The following is an 18,753-nucleotide window of genomic DNA, read 5'->3' as shown; positions in this document are numbered from 1 at the left end:
ATTGTATTCTCTGTAAATAAAATATTTTAGTTGATACATTTTGTAAGCCAACTATAAGTATTCAATAATGTAGACTATAGTCTATAGTTGATGGTGAAATACATAACTTCTTTAGAATAATTAAAGCAGCTGATACTAAATGTATATTGGCTACAATATAACAAAACCATAAAAGAATAGTAGGAATATGTCTTTGTGAAAAGTTTATTCAATTATTACAAATATTTTCAAAAACATTCTCATTAATTTTGTTTAAAAGCTGACGTTTTGAATAAATTTCATTGTCAAATCTCAAGAGTGATCTTGTTTCTTATGTCTTTCGTCGAACCGCTTTTTTAAAATTATGGAGGACATTGAGCTGATGAAAATCTTGGTTAAATAAAAAGTATTGTAAACAAGACTAATCTAAAATATATTATTAAACCGTATTCTAATGTGAGCCTTTTAAATAAAAATGAACAATTTATTATAAGTCACACATGATAAATCATTAATCTAATATTCTCTCAATTTTAATTTTTTTTTTTTTTTTGCAATTATAAGTTTTAAATTGTAGATTAATAAAGCAAGTATAATAGTTTGAATGCTTTTTAAGATATTAATTTAGATAAATAGGAATTGGTTACCTCGAGTTTGGTCTTAATTTTTACATATTATGACAATAAGCATGCAGATACAAATTAAATTATAAGTAAAAATTTCAAGTACAAAATATATTTATTAAAGTCTGTTGATGATAAGTGATACAGTAACCATCACTTTGATTTTAACTGTTTTTCATAAAAATTACAATCAAATTGTAGGTTAATGCCACATGCATCATTCAAATGATGTTTGAGATTATATTTGCGATGTTTACCAGTAGGTATATATGATCGGCCACAACTATTTGAACAAAACATTTGATATTTTTCTAGAGAATGATTCAGGCACTGAACTGAAAATAAAATATTTAAATTAGTTTTTGTTATTGACATTATAAAGTTATTTAATTTAGATTGCCTCACCGCCGATTTAAGTAAACTAAATTTTTTTTAAGGGTTTTTTGCATATTTATGTAAAGATTATTAAAATTGATCATACTTTGGTCTACATTGTTATACTTAAATTTATAATTCAATTACTATTATTTTCTAAACACAGGAAAAGTTAGTATTTTAATATAAATTGAATAATAAACTAAAATTCTAAACACAAAGTTTATACTACATAACTATTTTGTTTTCAAAGTACATTCTCTTGATAAGTAGTCGATAAATGATACTTTAATGATGATTATGTTGCAATTTTTTTTGGCAAAATATGCAATGCAACTGTGGATTTTTTCTGCATGCATAAATCAAATGTTTTTTGAAATTGTATTTGTGGTATTTACCAATATATGAATGACCACAACCATTTGGACAAAATACAGGATCATTTTCAATTACTTTATTTAATAATTCCATCATTGTATATTCTATAAACATAACATTTTAAATTTTAGTTGTTTTATTTTTTTGGTCATATATATTATATAATATATAAAATGAACTATACAAACTATAGGTAGTTAATGTTAAGATACATAACTTCTTTAAAACAGTTAAGCGTTTAATACTAAATTTTTTTTTCTGTAAAACTGCAACAGAGCTTAAACAGTCATTGAAAAAATATGTAAAAAAAGTGTATTTACGTTATTTAACTAATAACTATGATAAAAACCATACAAAAAATTGTTGATGCTTTTATAGATTAGTCTATTACTACGAAAATTTTCAATAATATTTCTATTTTTTCTTTAAACATCGACTTTTTGAATATAATTTAGTAACAAATTTCAGAGGGTTTCTGTTTTTGATATTTTATGTTGAACTGCAATTTTTAAAATTGCAAGTGACATGGGAAGACAAAAATCTCAGTACCTAATGAAATAGGTAGTCTGAATGTTTTTATTAGGTGCTGATGAAGTTATGTATTATCTATTATAAAATAGAGGAAACATTTTAAGTTGTAGTGTTTTTAAATCAAAATTCAATTTATTTATAATATCGAAACAGTATATTTCTAAATATAAATAATATCAATTTTTAGATTTTATCTTTAAACATATTAAATTAAAAGTTGTTGATGATTAGTCATCATATGATAATCTAATGATCTTTTATTTCTAATCGTTTTTTTACAATATTTACATTCTAATTGTGGGTTAACAAAACATGTATAGTATAAATGTCTTTTAAGATTTTTTTTTCGATATCTTCCATTAAACAAACTACCACAATTGTATGGGCACAATATTGGATCATTTGAACTAGCTTCATATAATATTTTCATTATGGTATTCTCTGCAAACATAACACATATCAATTGTATTATTAATTGAATTAATAAAATTGATTTAAAAAATCAAAGCGCTATTATATACATTTATTGCACACTAAAAGAAATTATATACAATATTACACAAATATTGAATTTAATTGAATCTATTTAGTTTCCAAAAAATAATAACATATTATTTTACAATTAATATTGAGTACAAATATAATAAATTAAACATAAAGTTGTCATCTCCAGCATGGTGAATGTGCAGATGTGAGATTAGAATAAATCGGAAGCCTTCCAATTTCACTTAATGATTGGTTTACAATTTTTAGTTGAATAACTATTATATAAAGTTGTTTATGCATTCATAAGTTTGTCATGATTTAGGAAAATTCAAATAGTTCTAAAATAAGCTATGCAACTAAAAACTTGATAGTCGATACTACATTTAAAGACGTAATATTTATCCATTTTTGATAGAGCTTATTACAGTAACAAATATGTATGATATAAATAGGTAAAACCGATTAGTCAATAATGATAAATGATAATGGTACAAGCACGTGATGAATTATGTAAAGACGGCTCTAACAGGGATATATAGTTTACAAAGAATTCTTCTATTTTCTAAAGAAATAAAAGGCCATCTAACACAATAAATTACGTTTTACCATTCTTATAACTTATAATTAATTGTTTCTCTAAAATTAAAGAATTAGGAAATAATAAATATAAAATCTGTAATTATTGTGCAATTCTTTATTTTTACAATACAGTATTTTTTTTTATTTTTAAAATATGCATGTTTGATGAACTGTTATCATGTGATACTTCAATGATTGGTTTTTTCTGAATTTTTTTTGACAAATTGTACATTGAAATTGTGGATTAATGCCACACGCATAATTTAAATGATGTTTGAGATTGTTTTTGCGGTTTGCACCTTTATACGATCGGCCACAACCATTTGGACAAAACATTGGATCTTTTTCAAAAGGCTTATTTATGTAACTAACTGAAATTATAACATACAAATTTCTTTAAATCGTCAACAAAATATAGTTATTTAATTAATGCAAAAGCGCTAGATTTGGTTGTTAACGTGCATTTTTGAGTACTTTTGAAAAGGTAATTAGATTTCATTAAATATTGCAATATTACAATATTAAAACACTTCTTCATAAAAATAAAATAAAATTCCATTCTTCCGTCTTCGCATAAAATATAAATAAATTATAATAAAATACATAATTGGCTAAATGGTCAGGTAATTTCGCTTAGGCATAAATAGTTTTTGACAACATTTATAATAGAATTGTCGACTAAAATTTAAAATAATAAAACTAAGGCCACATGTTAATTTAAATGATTTTTGAGATGGCGTTAGTGTTCCCTACTATTTTAGAATCGGCCACAATCATTTGGAGAAAATAGTACATCTTTTTAAAAATACTGATTAATTGATAAACTGATAATATAATATTCAAATTATTTTATATCATTGACAAAATATACGAGTTATTAATTTAGACTTTTATAGCACTGTAATCGCTTATTTTGTTAGGGCGTATACTATGATAAAATTGCTTCCTGACGTACATATCTTAAATTTTATTGTAAATGAAAAATACTAGTTAACTTCAACGAATAGGTAATAAATGTATCAATTAGTGGTTCCTAAAATATTTAGAAATTTAAAAATATTATGTATTGGAATTAAAAATAGAATATTGTAATTAATAATTTTTAAGACGTAATATATGACATTGAACGTTAATATGATTATATAAACAAACAATAAAGATATACTATTTTGTGTAATGATGAAAAAATTTAATACAATAAAAAAAAAAATCAAATTAAAAATAAAAATTTTATTTAAAAAAATATTATTTTTAAAGTATATTTTCTTGATGAACAATGGTCAAATGATTATGTAGCAATCACTTGTGTCTAAATTGTTTTCCGCAAAATTTACAATAAAATTGTGAAGTAATGCCACACTTATAATTCAAACGATAATTTTATTGAGATTGTATTTGCGATTTATATCAGTATATGATCGGCCACAACAATTTGGACAAAACATTCGATATTTTTCAAAAGACTGATTTAAACACTGAACTGAAAATATAATATTCAAATTAGTTTTTATTATTGACATTATAATGTTATTTAATTTAGATTACCTCAGTGCTGATTTAAGTATACTAAATTTTGTTTTTAACGGGCTTTTTGCATATTTATGTAAGCATCTTTAGGATTTATCTCTGTTTGAACTACATTTTCATTGTTGGATTTACATTTTAATTAGATAATATAGTACAATTAATATTATTTACTAAGATTCATTCTTTCAATCTAAAAATAAAATTATATAAATTATAAAAATTCCTAAACAAGTCATTTGTGTAGCCATCGGTATTTTTATAACGTTTAGGAAATATTTTAATAGTTTTTAAATAACATATTTAAAATGAAAATTGTAGGTATTCAAAACGTTTTTACATATACTTTTTTATTCATTTATAATATTATTATGAACATAGGCTAAATGGAAATTTAAATGTTATAACTTATAGTCTGAGGCAAATATTACATTCATATTGTAAATAAATTCTGCAAACTAAAATATAATATTTGATATCGTGTTTGGGATACTGTCCAAAAATTGAGTTAAGACTTATGATGAATTAATCTGAAACATAAATGGAATTCAATATTTAGTAGGTAGTTACTAATACATTTCAGTTATTTTTATGTTAAATTTGAAAGGTATAGTATATATTTTTATTAACCTATATAATTGAGTTTTCAAATATTTTTCTACTGTATCTCGCTGAGTGATATTTTAATTTAAAAGAATTTAATTTGTTTTTTCTTTGTGAGAGATCTTATAAAAAAATATATAGAAAAGGAATGTTCTGTGGTTGCTAAAAATACACGTAACGATAAAAATAAACAAGTAAGATAAACTATAATTATTGTTAAAACGCAAAAAGTGAAACATATACGAGTACAGTATGATTAATAATAATATCTCTAATTACATAATTCATACATATTGAATTGTGTAAAAAATAAAGACACAGAAGATTATAATTATTTAAAAATACAAACATATAAACAGAATTATAATAATATCATTAATATCATATTGTACATATTTTGAAATAATTCAGCAAAGTTTGTGTAGTATTATACCATTTTAATATAAATACATTTCATAATTATTTAATTTCAATAGAGTATTTACAATTTACTGATTAACACCTATCTATTATATTAACATATTAAAATCTAAATACAAGAAATATAACGAAATATTGTTTAACTTTCTGATATATAAATACAAAATATACCTCGGGTCTTCGATGTAAATAATATAGTATTATAATATAATACATGTTAAATTTAAATTATAGGTATTTAATACTTATTAGAGAACAAGACACCAAACCCGCAAGGCCACATGTGTTGTCTTCGTCTTATGAACGCATAACATAGAAAATTTATATTAAACAGTTTCAATTTTGTATAGTAAGATTTAATTATAGATTGCATTTTCCTATCATTAAATTATTTAAATCAGTTAGAAGAAACTTAATAAGCATGTCTACTTGACATTAGGGCATTGGTATTGGAGACAAGTCGTACCTATTTTTGCTATCAGACTTTGCTGAAATTACATTCACAGATACGGAATAATATCAATTAATGTAGACTACTTATACTGGGACGATAGAATATTTTTCAGTAAGACATCTAGAAAAGTCATAGAAAACAAATTTATCATGTCATGCTTATGCCACATCGTATGGACCCACGCGGGTTATAATAAAATCAATATACATATATGTACGAGTATAGCATAGGAAAATAACTAAAAAGTCGACATAGGCTAGTTACATAATTCATTTTAATTAAAAAAAGTAATGCAGAATAATAACTTTTTTGAAATTTTGAAAATATAAAATATAATATTTATATTCTATTAGAAAACTATTCAATAAGTATATTTTAATGGACATTATGTGAATTTACTCTGTGGACTGTTAAAGTTTCTTTTCTAGTATATTTTTTTAAACAAATATCACAACTGTATTTGAATAAAGATGTCACTTCACATTCGAATGACAAGTGTCTTTTCAGATTACCCTTACGGTTTTTTCCACTATAAGATCGGCCGCAAGCATATGGACAAAAAACAGGATCGTCCAAGATTAATCCTTCAAACAGTTTAACTACAACAGTGTAAAATGTAAAACAAATTAATATTTAATAAATAAATAAATAATAATAATATATCATAAAGGTACATGGTTTACCAATACTATTAATAAATTAAATTCGGTGATACCCATGCAAATTACAAAAAAAGCAGTCATTTAAATTACAGTTTATTACATAGCATATTATAATTTCTTATAAGTTATAATATAAGTTTTAATACAAACACATGTTAATTTTAAGAGATAATTTACTTGTTTAAAAAACGTTTTAAAGAGGAATTAGTTTAATAATTATTTTATTTAAAAGATATTTTTAAATTATTTTTTTTAAGTGACATATACATGTATGATCAAAATATTAATACTTTAATTTATTTATTGAAAATCTATTTTATTAATTTTCGTATATTAGTAATTAGTATTTATTTACAACAAATGAATTAAGCAACTCGTGTATTGCGCATGATTTGATTTAAAAATAAAGTCTTTCATAAAAATAAAATAGTTAAAAACTCAACATAGAATGCATTATATCACTAAGAAAATAAAAAAAAATATCACAGATTTATACATGAGCAAGAATATACAAATAATTATACAAGTGAGTACAGCTATTTCAAATATGTTGTGTATATAATATTTCAAATAACTTAATAATTTAATTTCCATTGAATACCATCTATTGTCTACTAAAATTAAAACTATTGAGAAGCAAAATATTTTATTGCTAACAAAATAATAATTCACCTATGCATAATATTATTTTTAATATATTATTAATTAAAACTGAAAATAATGTAAATTTATATGCACAATTTATAATAGTATTATATTATTAAAAGTTATATGGATATTTTTCTAGAAATATCTTTTTATGTAATTTTATTAAAAATATAATCTAATATGTAAAATTAATATCACATGTAATATTATTATAACTAAAATTAATAAAATCAATATATTAATTATTACAAAAAAATGTTGATCTTTATCTTTTATTATTTGTAAAATAAAATATCATGATGCAACAAAAGATTTCAGATACAGATTCTACTACTTTGAGGATGAAACTGAAATAAGTTCAAAACATCAATGAAAACTTGTGTGGATATTTCTAAAATGTTAAAAGTTTAATAAATCGATTTATAAAATCTCCAACAGTTTTAGAATCGTAATAAGTGTTATTACATCATATTTTTTAATGTTCTATGTACAATTACTAAATGTCGTTTTAAGTTTTCATTTCTAGTAAATCTCCTTAAACATATTCTGCACGAAAACATAGGCGCCACACCACACTCCAATTTCAAATGCTTTCTTAAATTACATTTTCGTTGTGAACCCCTATAAAGACGACCGCAATAATTCGGACACGGAACTGGGTCAGATTCGTATAACTTTGGAAAATTTGTGTAAACACCTGTAAATGTAATCAAAATGGATATTAACTCACGTGTGGCCAATATTAATGCCTTAAGTGAATATTTAGAACAAAAACATTTTAGAAGCAAGAGGATCATCATTAAAGCTATATATAAATATATATATATAAAAAAAAAATTAAACTTGCTAACTATCACAAAAGCGGCAAGACATATATTGTAAATTTTATTTTATCTAATACAATACTTATGACTTTATGAGATACTACTATGAGAGTAATTCAATAATATACTTATATGTTATTTAATGCATAAATAATGACAATATAAAAAATCTTGAAGCTTCAATTATAATAATATTGTTGTTTGAAACATGGAAATAGTCTTCTAACAAATTGTCGAAGTAAACATTCTTACATATTAATTTAAGATAAATGTCTGACATTAGGTACCTACTATAGATTGATTTTTGAGTAAGATATTTTCACCGTTAGTATGAATAAATGTAAAGCATTACTTCAGTATCTATAAAATATTACAATAGTATTATTTAAATAACTGGGAACGATTTTATTAGTAATATTTGAACAACAAAATGTAGATTTGATAAAAAATAATATTTATTAATTTATATAAAGGGACTTAGCATTGATTCTGATTTTTGGTATATTGGAAAACGTGTTTAAATATTAAATAAAACTTAACATTTTTTTTTTTTTAATAATTAAAAGTTCGATTATTTTTTTATAAATAAATTTAATATATTAATATGTAATTTATATAAGTCGTAAAAATTTTGATTTTTTAGTGATTATTTACTAATATAAATATTCGAACCAAATTTTCAAAAAATTGGTTTTAATTAGTTAATAATAAGTAATAACTAATGAGTACTAGAATAGTATTATCAAAAGCTAAATATATAATTTATTTATCAAATAAATAAGTACTTAAATATATAATATAACGAATAACACTTACAAAAAACAATATACAATTAAAACGTATTAACAATGAAAAATATTATTATTTAAAATAGAAGTTTTTTACTTGATTTTATTCGATTGTTTTTTTATAAACGTAATATTAAAAATATTCATTTATAATAAAATATAGGTAACTAAGATTTTTTTTTACTGGGGTACTAAAACAAACGTATATATTACAATAAATTAATTTTATTATACGAATATACTGATATAAAATGAATGTTCTTAATTGATTTTGATAAAAGCGAGTAAATATCCTGAAATATACATACATTATCAAGCTCATAATTAACAAAAAAAAAAAAAATAAATAAATAAATAAATAAATAAATATTAAAATTTATGATCGAATTTTTTGATTAAGGAAATTCAAGTTTTACTACTAAATTATAATAGTACACATTTCACTATGATTGTGTAAATTAGAAGGACATACATTGTGCACTCTTTCTAAGTGTATTTTAAGTTGGTACCTTCGGAAAAATCGTTTCTTACATATTGTACAAGGGAATCTTGGTTGTACACCACACTCAAAAATATGACGACGTAGGTTTATTTTTCGATGTTGACCTTTATAAAACCTGCCACAATTGATTGGACAATACGCCGGATCATAAATTGAGGCCTCCTCTACACGACGTAGTAATATATTTTGATCTGAAAACATGCATTGTGACAGTAGGTACCAATAAAGTAGTTCAAAAGGTACCAATAAAAGGTTATGATAAAATGGGGGGGAGGGTTAAGCAAAGCAACTATATATGCGTTTTTCTTAAACTTAATAGGTAATTTTACAAGTTTTACTTAATAATATGAAACAGAATGTTATATTATACTTGTATACAAATGGCCTAAATTTGTGATAATATTTTTCAAAAACTTGAATATTTTAATACAAGTCCTTAGTACTAAAATACAGTTGTTCATATATTATAGGTATCAGTTAATAGGGAATGTGCAATAATGTCATACAAATATCAAATACTAAATAATATGTTCAATGATAATTATAATAACAGTTCTTTAACACAATTAATAAGTTATCTATCTATAGAAGTAAAAAATATGAATAGTTTTATTAATTATTTTCCTCAAGAGTGAACATCAACATATACGTATATATATGTAATATGTATATCTGTATATTGTAATGTGAAAAAAAACTGAAAAAAATAAATATATTATTATTATTTGTACTATATAAAATGGTATGTAAAACATGTGATATATATTTATTGTTTTAAATTTTATTTTATTCACATATATTCATCAATAACTTAGAATTTGATAGTTTTTTTTTTTTTTAATTGGCGACATCTTATAAATAAGTATTAAAAAGTTTACAACGTTGAACATTAAGATAATTTGAACATAATAATATACATACAATATTTTAATATAAATGTTTATAGGTGTACTATACATTAATTTTTGGTAACTAATATAAACAGAAATAAAATGAGTAACTACCAAATCTCTTATCTGAAGAAATAATATGGTAACTATAACAAAATCAAAAATTCTAAAATTATTCAACATTAAAATAATATTTTTATCCCATATACTGTTGCTTGAATTGAGCTTAATTTCTAAACTATTATCAGTATCTATATAGGTTGTTAATTGGAATTTAATTTTCGCTTCTATAAAAATACTAGAATAATAATAAATAGCTTAAATAAACAGTGTTAATTTACACTTTTTGATGTTTAATTTAAATAAACATTTGAAAAAAAAAAACAAAATAGTAATTCAATACTAACTAAAAATGAATTGGTAAATGTATTATGTATTAAATATGTATTACATATATGGCACTAAAATATTAACATTCTTTATTATGTGATTAAAGTCGAAATATATAATAGTCGATAACTTCTATGACATCATAGTATTGTGATTTGATCCTAAAATTATTTTATGAACAACCATCATATGCATTTTCAAATTTGCTTTCAATGAGAAGCTTTTTGGACAGGCTAGGCATTTGAATTGTGGTGCTACTCCACATTCAAATTTTAAGTGCTTCTGCAAGTTGTATTTACGCCACATTCCCTTGTAACATCGTCCACAATTTTTTGGACAATATACAGGATTTTCATTAGCGTACAAATCGTTCTTTTTTAACATAAAATCTGTAAAGAAAAATAAACACACCTTAATAAAATAAAATATTTAAATACAAAAATATAAAAACCCAACAAATATAATTCAAGCTGGTTTAGACGTTGTTAATTTTTTCTATTTATACATAAAATAAATCGCAAAATCACATATTTAATTAATATAATTTTTGTTTCATGGTCAAAACTAAGGCCACATCTATCATATTAATAGTTTTATTTTTGTTTAAATAATGCAACAGTAAACAATGATTCAACTATAATAATTTAACAAATATTTGATATTAAAGCCAAACTATGTTTATAATATAATCATAACCATCTAATAAATATATAACTAATATTGGTATATTATTATATTTAGTTTCGTAATTAATATTAAAACAGAAGTCTTTCATTAGTGTTCAGTAATAAGCAAATATTTAGTATAAAAATACCGTTGATAAAACAAACCTGTCGAATATAAAATGTATCAGTAATACTAATTTGTATTTCTAATAGAAGGATTATAAATAAAATAATAAACTGTCATTACTAAAGTTTGTGCCAATTTTCAATATTTATATTTTTAATTCTGGTGTATACATCACATTATTATACAAGTTATAAGTCATATTCCAGTATAAAATTATTTAAATAAGATAAAAAGTCAAATCCATTTAGAATTTGAAAAATTGGGTGATTAATACCTAAATAATACCATATGAAATATTTTTATTGATTTGACATTGTTAAAATAATAATAGTTAATACAAAACATGCAATCAATTTATATTGTTTCAATTTCCAGAATTATAAATAATTTTATGAACGAATCCCAAGTGATATTTCAAATTGCGTACATTATTGAATTTTTTCATACATAATAAGCAAGTTGCAGTTTTTCCACATTCTTTCAACAAATGTAATTTAAGATTACTTTTTCGATTGTTTCCTCCAAATTTTCGACCACAATTATTTGGACAAAATGTAGGATTGTATTTTACAATTTGATCCAGTTTTGTCATCCAAAACATCACATCTGTATTAATAGAAAAATAAATTAATTGGTTTTTCAAAAATACTTATTCTTAAGCCTATTATACTACACACTAAGAATACATTATTACTTATCACATAAGTTAATTAGTTGATGATAATGTTTTCTTAGTTTCTAAGGTTAGCAGTAAATTATTAATTATGTATAATAAGCAATTTTAAATATTTAACAGTGTTTACTTTAAAGAAAAATGTATTAATAATATAATATAATATAATATAATATATATAATTTTAGTATTATGTATTTCGTTATATGGTATTTCTACTAAACAGTATTCTCTAAATCTAAGCAATAACTATATATTTATTGTATAGGCTATTTATAATTTTTATAATTAAATAAAAATACACAGTAATAAAGCTAATCATAACAATATCAATTATAATAACAAACAGAATAATACTAATATTATTGGTATGCAGGCCCGGACTGGGCCTCTGTGCTACTGCTGGCATGGCCGTATACCTCAATTTTGTAATAAAATACTTGAGTTTTTTTAAACAATTAATGTGCATTAATGTGCAAAAAAAAAGGTCTCTTTTTATATTGTATCTATGATCTTATGGCCGCCTGCTTACTGTGAATAGAAGGCCGGTATTCTCCCAATTCGGGCCTGTTAGTATATTAGAGTGACTATAAGAGTACATATTTTAATTTAATATTAAAACACAGAAAAAACAAATATTGACTGAAATTTTAATCTTTGGTAAATCGTGACATATACAATAATAACAATAATTGTCATAATTATTAAGAGGCAATAGGTACTAACATTATCATACATTTATCAGATATGTAATTTTTCTAATATTACTACCAGCTATTTACATATTTTACTTTAGAAGAAAGAGTTTACTATATTTATTATATTTATGTTCATTAAACTAACAAGTACTTGTTTTAGTACCTTAGATTATTCGTCATTTATTTAGATCAATTAAACATAAAATTAAATGATACATATACTTTCATATTCTATTCATTAATATTAAAAAAATAACATTTTTTTATGCTATTTGTATTAAGTGACTATAATTTCAAATAAAAAGTAAAATAATAATTAATTTTTATAAAAGAAATGAAATATAAATTCTATTCTAAAAAAACTTATAAACCTTGAACTGAAATTAACAATTAAAAAAGTTATTGGTGAAATTAAAATTAGTGTTTAATCGGCGAAATAATTAGGATAAATATTCAAATTATTATTTACTATATTTTGTATAATATTTAGTCAAAAACTAAATGTGTAAGTCTTAAATGATTAGTAAGACCACGTTTATGAGCAAATTTTTTAAAACATATTGAACATTCAAAGTTGTTTGTGTCAAGACATGTCAAAATATGTTCTACATACAGATTTTCAGCATTTGGACCTAAAATTATATTTTTACAGTTTTTACATCTATAACAATTTTCTGTTTTAGTTACAGATACAGAACATTTCTTTGGTTCTTGTTTTTTTGATTCAGGTAGTAGAGTAATGTTAGTTGCTGATAACGCTGGAACTGTATCTAATTTTGGTTTTGTTTTAATTCTTAATTCTAAAATAAAAATAAAAAACTCCATTATTATGAAATCAATAAATATTATAAAACAAAAATATTTTGTTAGTAATTAACTATAGCCATAAAGCACTGTTAAATATAAATAATTATTTATATTCAACAAAATATTAAATACACAAAATATATACATATATACACACACAATAGCATTTCACAAATTGGGTATCTTTTATTATTTATGGAGATCGATTAATCAATTATTTCAGGAAAGTATATTAGCATAAAAATGATTGAAAGAATTGAAGATAAAAATTAAATTATAATTTTTTTATTATAATACTTTTTAACCCAAACATGTTCATAGTATATTGTTTTTTGTATATCATAGAAAATCATTATTATACATTTTTTAAACAACACATCAAACAATAAATAATTAATATAAATGAAATAGTTCTGTAAAATTAAATATTATAACAAAAAAAAAAAAGAAGTATCTCTAATATATTTACATAATTGTCAATTTTAGTATTCTAAAAGTTAAATATGTTGTATAACAATTAAGAGTGATTAAAATGAATATAATTGTGCACAGTGATCATATGCTTTTTAAGATTATATTTTTGGGCACAAGTTTTATTACAAAAACTACATTTGAACTGAGGCTCAACGCCGCATTCATATGTTACATGACGATTCATTGAATCTTTTCGTGTATATCGTCGACCGCAGTTTTTTGGACAGCGATACATTAGTGGCATTGCAGTAGACTCATCAGCACCTGATAACAGAAGAAGAAATTGCATAAATGTAATTTAAATGTCATTCATCCGTATTTTGGGAAAATAAAATATCTTAGCAGTTATAATTCAATGTCATTTAAAATATCATAATCAATCACACAACAATCAAGCAAACAATATTAATATTTAAATTTACTACTACAATTAAGTACATACTCTGGATACATACATATCAGGTGGTTATTCATAAATCATAAACCTCTAAAAAACGTAAATGGATATAAAAAACAAAAAAAAAAAAAAAAAACAAATAACAAACTACTATTAGTAATAATATTGTTTGATATTTACGTATTATTATACTATTCGTATTTTCAAAATAAAATAATTATTATTCTTGATTACTTATTAAGATAATTGGTGCATTGTTTGTTTGTCAACATAAACTTTTTTTAAATTTAAACACAGAATGATTAATATTTTATGATACATTTTATTATACACGGTACAATATTAAATTAGTATGTATAAATCATGTTTAAGAAAACATTGTTGGTGAACAAACATAAAATCTTAATACTTCATAGCACCACTTTTCAGACATGTGCAATTTGTTGAATTACAGCTCCAATATAAAGCTCAAATGAATGAGACTTTTAATTCCAAAAAAATATAAACTTCAAAATACAGCTAATTATAGAGTAATACATTCCTGTAAAAAAAAATAAATAAATAAGTAAATAAAAGGCTAAATAAACATTTAAATCTAAATCACATGATTTGATTATTAATTAGTTTAAAGTTATCACATTACTTGCAGTTATTATAAAAAAAATTTAAACACTTCATATTATATTACCAAATTACAGCAATAAATTACCAATTTTAATTTTAATATTGCAATAAATATGTTTATGTATGTATAAACAATTAAAATTTTTGAATTTAAATCATTGTTTAATTAATTCTGAAATTAATCTGGAGATTTCTTCTCTTCTTGATATAGATAATTGTCTTACACAAAAATTTCGATAAGTATATACATTATTATAACAATGTTTATGCTAAAAAAATATACAGAACATTTATTAAAATTATTTTATTTTTTTATTAATACATAATTGTCTACAATTATTACGTTATTAATTTTGAAAATTACATTATTATATAATATAGAGTATTTAATACATAGACAAAAAAAAAATAAAGCATATAATATTATAATTAACAAATTCGTTTTATCAGTCATAATATAATAATAATTAATTAATAACTTTTGTATACCGTTAAGACATTAAGTTCAAATTTACAACAAAAATTCATAAGTACTTTAATACATAATTGTAATGACTCCGAAGGGTGGAAATTTACCGACTTTGAAAGTTTTTATTTAAATTCAGTGTACAAAGTACATGTATAAAGAATAGATATTTGAACATTACAGATAATTAATAAATTACTAATTTTTAGGGTCCAAAATTAATTAACATAGAAACCTACTGCATTGTTGACATTTGCATATTGTTATTAGTTTAAGTTTAACAAAATATTTCATAATGTTTATCGTATTGTCATTAACACTCTTTATAAATAGTTTTGATTAGGTAGTGTATTTAATCGTATTCGTATAATTGATAATATTCGCCTATCAAAGCAAAACAAAATAAATAGGTTAAACATTTAAGCTAACAGTAATTTTTATGGCTTTAAACATTTTAATAGAGTAGTAGCAGTAGGTAGAAAAAAAAATACACACACTTACAAATCAAACGCAAAATGAGGTAGTAATAATTATTATATAAATGATTAATGTTTGCTCGTCAATAATAGGCGAAACACCTTGTTAAAACTAAATGTTCTTTAATAATACAACTATTTTCCTATTATTATGATTTTTTAGATGCATATATTTCAAAAAACGCATAGAAAAACTCAAAAAAATTATGATAAAAGTTTAAATAATATTAAACAAATTTAATAATAGTACGAGTATATATAATAAACTTAAAATAATTTAAACATTAAAACATGCATTTAGATTTTAAGTTAAAGTGGACTTATGGCTTATTGTGGTATACGTACATAACGTATACAATTCAAATCTAAATATATTTTTTCGTTTTCAGTACATATAGCTCCACTACAAATTGTTTACATTTTTGAAAACAGAGAAAAAACAATAATAAAAATCGCCTAATAAGATTAAAATTATTTTTAAAAGAAACTTATTTTTACTAGTTAATTTGTGGCGTTAAGACGAATATCAATAATTTTTAATGTAAATTTTAAATAAACAGGTATCAGGATAAAAATATGTGTCATCTCTTCTAATTTTTTCGATAGCCGTAGATCTGCAACACACTCTTTTGACACAGATTCCGTGGGTGCAAAATTACATTGTTATTGTGATTGGTCGTCAATGATTTGGATAGCGACAAATTTACTGCGGGAGACTACTTACTGATAGGTGGGGATCGGAGGGACGGAACGGACGTAATAGTGTCAGGACCCAAGGATTGATCTTTGTGCACGAGTACCATGTGCTTCTTCATACTGAAATTGTACACGAACTTGCGTTGACAAACATGACACTGGTACTTTGGTTCGACACCGCACTCGTACCCAATGTGCCGCTTTAGGTGCTCCACCCGCTTATAGCTACGACCACAACCTTTTGGGCACATAATCCGCGAATGGGTAGTTCTAAAGGCAGCAGCTCTACGCAACATATGTTCTTCGTAAGTGTAGTCGATCGATTGTAATGGTATCATGTAAACTACTCATGGATATGGCCGAGAACAGAAAAAAGAACAAAACACAACTCGTAAATCTTGGATTCAGTAAATGAGAGTAATATTAAAATATAATATAGCTTTAATTCGTATACGCACATACAAATACATGACGTATATTATCTTAAATTATGTTATTGTTGTGTGTTATATATGCAGGCAGGCGTTCTCAGGGATGGAGAATAAGTTCATCATATTATATTAATAATAATGAATTATATAAAACAATTAAATAAATAAAAATAATAAGCAAATATTGAAATATGAATTATTTTATAGGAAAATAATAATTATTTAACATATAACAGTTATACCATATTTATATTGATAATATGTTTTATAAATATAAAAATACCGAGAAACCAATACCAGCTGTTTGTTGTTATTCTAATATATAAACTGCAGAATAGCCGTGCTAAATATAATGATCATTCGCCACCAGCCGACCATTTTGGATAACATACAAAAATAATAAAATTGAGCTACAACGATTACGCGAATCATCGTCGTTGAACGAGTTAAAAATAATTTTCAAATCACCCAAATACACCTTATATTTTAATATATTTTAAGGAGTGTGTAAAAAAGGTGTTTTGTAATTTTATCATGTCTTTCACCCATAATTGAGAATTCCTGAGAACGCTACTGGATAATATAAAATGTGGCGTTGTACATGGTATGAGCATGTGGATATAATTAAAAGCCAACAATTCAATACTTCAAGGCTTAAGCTCAATCAAGTCATCGAACTAAAATTAATCGGTACTATAACGAGGTCGAAAGTAAAGGCATTACGAAAAGAGTATAAAGGCAAAAGCAGGCGGAAGAAAAATGGAACTATAATACACATGAATAATAATAAATAAATATAAATACATAACCATAACATTAGAACAAGACAATTCACCTTTTTTTTAAATGCCGACAAACTATTGCTGCACTGATCTCACACTTTTCGTGATGACATACGTTAAATATATATTTATAATACAACACGTGCATATTATTTTTCTACATAACAAAGTAATTAGATAAATGGTAAATAAATATCGAACAAATTAATAATAAAAACAAAAAACATACGATATTTTGAATATTTTTATCATTGATCAGATATACATATATAATAAAAAAAAATGGTTAATAGTATTACAATGAACAATATAAAAACAGTGTTGTTGAAATATAAAACAATAAATTATCCTTGAAATCATCATAAAATAGAATATGTATCAGTTAAGTAGGTATGATTATATTGTATTAGGTACGATGGAAGTTCAATACAGTATAGGCCCAATTAACGTTTTGCGGCTTAAGGTTTTCGATGATTACGTAGTGCAGTAAGCACATAAATATATATATATGTTTGTTTATGTCGCTATGGATCTTTAACATTTTACTGTATACTGAACACTTTAACATACTAGAGGCACCAGGCACACCGCACTAATGTTACTTAACTCCATGTTTGTACTAATATGATCAAACGCATTCGTTTGGCACACGAATCGAGATTCTGTAATTATAAAAAGTAACACGAACAAACGGTTATTATTGATTTAATTCATATGCATTCATTTTAAGTATAAGTAAGAACCATGTATTAAAGTAAAACAACATGCTAGTATTTAGAAA

The 18,753-nt window shown here is 23.3% G+C and overlaps 3 protein-coding genes across 3 annotated transcripts in view; all 3 read right to left on the bottom strand.

The window, feature by feature from the left end:
• Window positions 1-671: 671 nt before the first annotated feature.
• On the bottom strand, window positions 672-1,455 carry LOC112596286. Its single transcript, XM_025341880.1, has 2 exons — window positions 1,376-1,455; window positions 672-937 (listed from the first exon to the last, which is right to left on the bottom strand). Exons 1-2 carry the CDS (start codon window positions 1,449-1,451, stop codon window positions 756-758), a joined length of 258 nt encoding a protein of 85 aa, XP_025197665.1. The 5' UTR covers window positions 1,452-1,455; the 3' UTR covers window positions 672-755.
• A 9,252-nt stretch (window positions 1,456-10,707) lies between these two features.
• Window positions 10,708-18,753, bottom strand: part of LOC112596283 (zinc finger protein 771-like) — a 47,421-nt gene continuing 39,375 nt past the window's right edge. The window contains exons 3-4 of the mRNA XM_025341875.1: window positions 11,953-12,054; window positions 10,708-11,045 (exon numbers count right to left, since the gene is read on the bottom strand). Coding sequence (XP_025197660.1) covers window positions 10,789-11,045; window positions 11,953-12,049 — 354 coding nt within the window. The 5' untranslated portion in view covers window positions 12,050-12,054 and the 3' untranslated portion in view covers window positions 10,708-10,788. The remainder of the gene's footprint in view (window positions 11,046-11,952; window positions 12,055-18,753) is intronic.
• On the bottom strand, window positions 13,306-17,097 carry LOC112596448 (transcriptional repressor CTCFL-like). The gene is made up of 2 exons (XM_025342137.1): window positions 16,788-17,097; window positions 13,306-13,619 (listed from the first exon to the last, which is right to left on the bottom strand). The coding sequence occupies exons 1-2, from the start codon at window positions 17,095-17,097 to the stop codon at window positions 13,306-13,308; spliced, it is 624 nt and encodes a 207-aa protein (XP_025197922.1).

This window comes from Melanaphis sacchari, unplaced genomic scaffold (genome assembly GCF_002803265.2).
Source record: "Melanaphis sacchari strain LSU unplaced genomic scaffold, SCAv2.0 Contig31_pilon_pilon, whole genome shotgun sequence".
NCBI lineage: Eukaryota > Metazoa > Arthropoda > Insecta > Hemiptera > Aphididae > Melanaphis > Melanaphis sacchari.
Note: the sequence above shows the minus strand (reverse complement) of the source record. Positions and strands in the feature narration are given on the sequence as shown.

What these genes read in the sequence shown, in the direction of transcription:
- LOC112596286 (XM_025341880.1), bottom strand. Translation starts at nt 1,451, where the DNA reads ATGATGGAATTATTAAATAAAGTAATTGAAAATGATCCTGTATTTTGT. An exon ending in TTGTGGTCATTCATATATTG is followed by an intron (nt 938 to 1,375) that starts GTAAATACCACA and finishes TTTTATTTTCAG; the next exon opens with TTCAGTGCCTGAATCATTCT.
- LOC112596448 (XM_025342137.1), bottom strand. Translation starts at nt 17,097, where the DNA reads ATGATACCATTACAATCGATCGACTACACTTACGAAGAACATATGTTG. An exon ending in CCTCCGATCCCCACCTATCA is followed by an intron (nt 13,620 to 16,787) that starts GTAAGTAGTCTC and finishes TTTTTATTTTAG; the next exon opens with AATTAAGAATTAAAACAAAA.